The sequence below is a fragment of the Salmo salar genome, chromosome 18 (genome assembly GCF_965601325.2).
Source record: "Salmo salar chromosome 18, fSalSal1, whole genome shotgun sequence".
Classification (NCBI taxonomy): domain Eukaryota; kingdom Metazoa; phylum Chordata; class Actinopteri; order Salmoniformes; family Salmonidae; genus Salmo; species Salmo salar.
The window spans coordinates 88571644-88578352 of record NC_138308.1 but is presented as its reverse complement, the minus strand read 5'-3'; the positions used below and the strand labels follow the sequence as shown (position 1 = coordinate 88578352).

The 6709-nt window shown below is 39.4% G+C and overlaps 1 protein-coding gene across 6 annotated transcripts in view; it reads right to left on the bottom strand.

The window, feature by feature from the left end:
* Positions 1-1230: 1230 nt before the first annotated feature.
* LOC106577924 (CD99 antigen-like protein 2) overlaps positions 1231-6709 on the bottom strand; it is a 37326-nt gene continuing 31847 nt past the window's right edge. For all 6 annotated transcript variants that reach the window (XM_014156387.3, XM_045701536.2, XM_045701537.2 and 3 more), the window contains one exon: positions 1231-6029. In XM_014156387.3, the coding sequence (XP_014011862.1) occupies positions 5968-6029 (62 nt within the window). In that variant the 3' untranslated portion in view covers positions 1231-5967. The remainder of the gene's footprint in view (positions 6030-6709) is intronic.

Below are 6709 nucleotides of genomic sequence, written 5' to 3'. Positions count from 1 at the left end.
CAACACACCTCCAGGCTGTGTAAGGTCTATTTGACCAAGAAGTAGTGATGAGTGCTGCGTCAGATGACCTGGCCTTCACAATCACCCGACCTCAACCCAATTGAGATCGTTTGGACAGCAGAGTGAAAGAAAAGCAGCCAACAAGTGCTCAGCATATGTGGGAACTCCTTCAAGACTGTTGGAAAAGCATTCCAGGTGAAGCTGGTTGAAAGAATGCCAAGAGTGTACAAAGCTGTCATCAAGACAAAGGGTGGCTACTTTGAAGAATATAAAATATATTTTGGTTACTACATGATTCTATATGTGTTAATTCATAGTTTGTCTTCTATTCTTCTGCCGTAAAGAAAAACCCTTGAATGAGTTGGTGTGTCCAAACTTTTGACTGGTACTGTAAATAAAGAAAATATCCCCCCCCACTTCTAAAACCAAAGTTGCGCCCTTGGTTTTTCCTCTCCAAGGCCTAACAAGATGGTAGTCACTGGTAGTGTTGAACTCATAGGGCCCTCTTGTGGCCTTTAAGCCAAATAACAATACTGACAATCCTTTAATCAACTATAGAGAAAGAAAAAAATATTTAATGCTCATTATTTGAATGGCAATTGAATCAAATACCTGTATGTGGAAATAGGTACGTTTTTACATGGGTAATGGCGTGGGTATAGGGTCAACCAAACTTGAATAGGCCGTAAGATTAACCTAATTTTGACATGCCTTTCACTGATTGGTTAAGCCTAGCTAACATTTTACATTAGTAGATGCTCTTATCCAGAGCGACTTACAGTAGTGAATATATACATTTCACAATTTTTTTTTGTACTGGCCCCCCGTGGGAATCTAACCCACAAATCCTGGCGTTGCACACACCATGCTGGCGTTGCAAACACCATGCTCTACCAACTGAGCCACAGGGAAACCTTTGACATTATGCATGTTTTCTGTTGTATTATAGTGGTTATAACAATTTAACTGTTTACTATGTCATGCTTAAAATGTTCAACACTGTGCTGCACCTTCATTAAATGAGTCTGTGGTAATCTCAAACATTTAAGTCTTTACCATGTGTATTTTACATGTCTGTCATCTAAGATATTTAAGAAGTTAGCATTATGCCTTGGTGCTTCTGTGGGTGACAAATGAATCTAAACCAATTTAGCTCAATCTGAAATATGCTTTTCACTGCTCATCGCAAATAAAAACGTCTTACATTGCACTGATACAAAAAAGTCTGGGTTTCTTTTCAAATTTTATTGGGTTTCATTGATTGATCATATGAATGTCGTCATTCCACAATGTATTTGCCAGTGAGCGAGACAGCAGTGAAATATAGATGTATAGAACTGCAGCAGTATAGGAAGCTTCAATAGGAATGATCTATGTCATTACATTTCTGTTTAGTATTATAAGAATTTGTCCAAGTTGCCAGTGGCCCTTTGCGTGCATAAGTATGTGTATATGCATTCATGTAAAATTGTGTGTGTGTGTGGTTCAATTGACAGGCACTAGTGAATCAGGCGTGGATTCCGTGCATGCAGAAGGCCATTTTGTTTACATATCTGAAGTGAATACAGTCGGAATACATAGTGTACATTGTGATGTCATAAGAGCCCTGTGTTCTAACTGGTCAGTGGGGTTAGAGTGACGCTAGTGTAATGACAATGACTTCACACTAGAATGGGATTAAGAAGGATGGGACATTGATGTCATAAAGTATCTTAGGGGAAGTATATCTGCACAGAAAACCAAATTGAAGTGTCTGAAATAACAGCATATTCCCTAGATACTAGTGCAGTACTTTAGAACAGAGCCAGCAGTGACTAGAGCTGGATTGGAACTTATGTCAAGAGAAACCAGGAAGGAAGTATTCATAACAGTCCAATACTTATTTTTCTTATCCTAGACTTTATTGGCAGTGTATAAATACCCTCACATTCACCAACCACTACTCCTGGTCCAACTACACTCCAGTCCCAAATCTGTTTGTGTTCTTGTTACTTGCCAACTCCATTGCTGTCATTTTCAAGCCGTAAGGAGTTGGCAAGAGAGCAGAAATAGACTGGCACCCAGGTCATCCCAATGATAACCCAATGAGGAAAACTTCCAAAGACTACAGCTAAATATCCAAAAACATGCGTTTTATTTCTGTACAGTTCTGTTATAGCCCGTTACCGTCGTGTGTGTAGTAGAGGAGCACCCAAGATTTAAGGGGATCCAACTGCTGATATGTCTCTTACCGTAAACCATATAAACAAAGGGCAACCTCAAAGCCTTAAGACTGCAAACTACTGGGCATGCAGCAACTCCTAGTTCACTGACTTGTATACTACTGTATAAACTTGTTTTTTTACATCTTCAAAACACCTCTAATTTTCAAATCAGGCAAATTATCCATACTGCATCCAAGAGGCACCTTAATACCATTCCAAACTAGAGTACGCCATAGTGCACCATAGTGCTAGAAGATGGTACTCATCACACAGGCAAGTCTCACACAACTCTGTGCTCTTCAAATTGTCTAATTTCTACCAAGCTTCGTCTCTAAGGATAGGGGGTGGGGGATTCTTAGTTCTAACAGTCAATCCGTGTTTAAAAAAGTTTATATTTGTGAGGAATTTATATGTCATTTTTATGTGATGTTACTAGCATATAGGAAGACACTTGTAAGCATTCAATTGGTCCCGATTCGAAGGTTTTCATTATTTTTGTTCGTGCCCAAAACATTTTTGAAGGGGTGTCTTCCTCTACTCTGTTTAGTGCCAGTCAATGAGTGAAACATTCAACCCAAAGCACAACACCAAGGTCCAATATCGTCCAATCTTAAAATCATCAATGCTACACATCTTTGGTGGGTTTTAAGAAAATTTACTACGAGCGATCACTATCGCAACTGATTTAGAGAAAGAGTACATTCGTTTAACATTCATAGTTTTTTTGTGTGTAAGCACAGCTCTCAGTCACAGGAAGTGGTTTTTTGTGTAAGCACAGCTCAGTCACGGGAAGTGTTTTTTTTGTCATAAAAAGACAACGTATAGAATGGACACAGGCCCTCAGACCACTGCAATTTGGTTGGTGGTTCCCAGTGTTCCCAGTGTAGAACACTGAGAAAAGCACTAACAGAATCTGAATTCTATTCATTGAACATTCCATTCTATTGGTTCTAGTTGTGTGTGTTTAGTATTGCGGGAGCCAGCATGAGCGAGCAGGTTATAAGGCATAGAGAGAAGCACCATCAGTACTGCAGCACCTGCATCTGGATGACAGGAGAGGAGAGTGTTAACTAACAGTTATTAACCCTTTGTAGAGTGGAAGTTCTGGACAGTTCTATTGTTCTCAGTGTTCTATCCCAGAATGCTACGGTCCTTTATGATGTCAGCGACTAGAATTAATAAGAACGATTGACAAAGGATGGAATATTCTGTCCTTATTTATCAAAGGGTTAACAACAGTTCCTCCAACCTAAATATTTATCTTATCCATTATAAGTAAGATAGTAACTGATCCTGGCGCAGTTGTTAAAGGCGGAGAGTAATCGCAGGTAGGGAAAGTGCTGGAACGTCACAGAAGGAGTGGTTCTAGAGCTGCGTTTCCAAGGCAACAAGGGAGCCGAACAGAACAGGGTGCAGATTCCAGTGGGAGTGCATCCCAAAATCACACCCTATTCCCTATATAGAATAAAATAGTGCACTACCAAGGGAAGAGGGTGTCATTTGAGTATCTGCCCTAAAAAGGTTTGTTTTGTTATCTGGAATATAGTCACTTGGAAACCTATATCTAAAACAATATGTAGATAAGTTGAGCTAAGTAGTTAAGATAAAAGCCACTCTAGAGTGGGGGAGCAGAGACGCAAACAATTTGAATAAAAACACACTTAGGAACGAGTGTATAAATCGTTAAGATACACCGTAATATCAAGGAATACGCTCATACAACAATTAAATAGTAAAAACACAGAACTATGCTCACGCCGCAATTTACAAGCTTCACTTTCCACCCACTAGTCTCCTAATCAGGGTTGGGCCAATTCCATTTCAAATCATTCAATTCAAAGGAGTGATTTTAAATTCAAAATCAAATTGAAATGCGCCATTTATTTTTTTATGAAAGATTTTCTAAATTCTTGACATGGAATTTGAATTCGCTTCTTGAATGAACTAAAGTGAATTGAAATGTAATTCACCTCAACCTTTCCTAACAACAAACAACAGCTAGTATAAACACTATCCAAATCACAGAGATGAACTAACTCTGATTTCATATAGCAAATAGCTCAATCTGAACAACTTCAGAAGTCTATGTATAGCCTTGTTCAGTCAAACAAATGTCCAGTCTCTACAGAACCACTGGACATGTTCCAGGGCGACTACATTGCAGATGCATACCAGATCTCACAACGCCTAGATAGGTGTGTATTCTGTTCCATATCTGCTAAACAACGGACTGATATAGCAATCTGATGCCCGACAACGCACCTCGCTGACGTGACAGGCAACCATTAGTTGATGCAATGTAACGCCTGCAATGTAGTCGAACGCTACCGTTACTTCAATGTCAAGAAGTTTTAAGTTGGACTGGGCTTCGACTTCACATTTACTTCACTTTCTCTAGCACAGGCATTATCTCAATAAGACAAAACAGATACTAACTAGTCTTTATACATTGTGTATCTTCATCACATTCCCATTTTCCACACAAGTGGACTTAAAGGCTACACTCCAATACTCATACTAGCATACTACTTAGAATGCACGCCAAATACACTGGTATCGTTCACTAAGTGGTACACTAGTGTGGCTATTGGAACAGAGCCTTTGAGTGCACTCCAATGTCCATCCCAGCATACTACTTAGAATGCTAGGACCCAATACACGGGTTTGTTCCCTAAGTAGTATGATAGTATGGATACTGGAAAAGAGCCTATATTCTCTTCAGTTTCTTAAAACAAACGCAAATCATATTATGGACATTTATGCAGCAGCTCTGGAGTAAGTAATTGAGTTCTTCAAATGAACATCGCTTCATAAAAAATTCAAATAATCCTGAAATCAACACTATAAAAGTGCTAGCCTGGTTCCCAGATCTGGTTGTGCTCTTGTCAATTCTATTTCTTTCATCGTCATGCGTTACATACGACTGCCATTACAATGAGTGATAAGGAGTTGGCAAGAAAGCACAAACAGACTGACAACCAGGCTATAAAAATGCAGCTTCTAAACATTAACATATGGAAGAAACCACTACAAAACTCTGTTTCTTTAAGACAATAACATGAAAGTAGAAAAATCACGAGGGGGATATATGTACTAGGGGGGAATGGGGGGCAATATGTACTAGGGGGGAAATATGTACTAGGGGGGAATGGGGGGGAATAATTATTTGGATAAGATTTTTGATTGGATAACAGAGTTAGGGGGAAAGTATATGGGTTATACTATGTACTATATTATCTTTCAGGAAATACCAAGATGGAAGCCTGGTCCTAGATCTGTATGTGCTTTAGTATAGCAAATCCTCTGACTATCATTGTCAAATAAAAACTGATCTAGGATTAGGCTACCATCTCCTTCATAATCAAATTGTAAACAGGCATATTAGTGGTATTTAAAACAGTTCAAATAAATTAAATGATATGTACACAGTGTGGCGGGGGTAGGTCTACAGAGGTCGGCGGACCGTAGTGATGTCACAATACCATTCCCACTCTAGAATGACATTAAGATTCTAGAATGACATGGAACTTGGTGGCGTCAACATGGCTGCCAGTGGAACTCTACATTTCAGACGATCACCATCTATCTACAACTCTTAAGGTATAACGGGGGTGGGACTATCCTTCAAAAGTGGTGAGTGTGTGTTGTCGTATGAGGTGGGGGGGGATATTCCCCAAGGTGAGGGCGTGTAAGTGTGTGTTGTCACGCCCTCTTCGTGTGTGTGTAGGTTGGGGGATGAGGCCGGACGGACGGGGGTGGGATATTAGACAGTGTTATCCTGACTAGGAGGCTCAGCGTTGGGGGGCTCCAGAAGAGTCTGTTGAACTGGAGAGAGAGAGATATTAAACTGACAGTAATAAACCTAATCACACTTTCAACATACTGCAACTTCTAAAGCTTAATAATGCCTTCATAAACCTTTTACAACTACAATCAGCCTTGTGACAATTTTCAATGGAAGGGCATTTAATCTACTCTAATCAAATCTACTTCATTTGAATAAAAGTACAAAAGGCTAAACATTGTCACAAAGATGACTTTTCCATGAGGAGAGAGGTGTTGGTCGTCTCTCTCTCTCTCTCTCTCTCTCTCTCTCTCTCTCTCTCTCTCTCTCTCTCTCTCTCTCTCTCTCTCTCTCTCTCTCTCTCTCTATCTATATATATATATATATTTCACTGCAGTACCATCAACACAGCAGAGAACAGAAGATGTTCTCTACATTAATCTTCATCCAAACATAGATAAAACAAATGACTTCATTATCTGAATCTCAAACATATAGGATAGCATATACTGGTCCAGCTGTAGTTACATAGAAATGTATGAATATAGATAGGATCTCTATGGGTAGTTAAGTGGTCACCTTGTGGTGGTTACATGGAAATGCATGGATATTCAGTGCATTCAGAAAGTATTCAGACCCCTTCCTTTTTAGACATTTTGTTACTTTACAGCCTTGTTCTAAAATGGATTCAATAAATGTTTTTACTCATCAATCTACACAC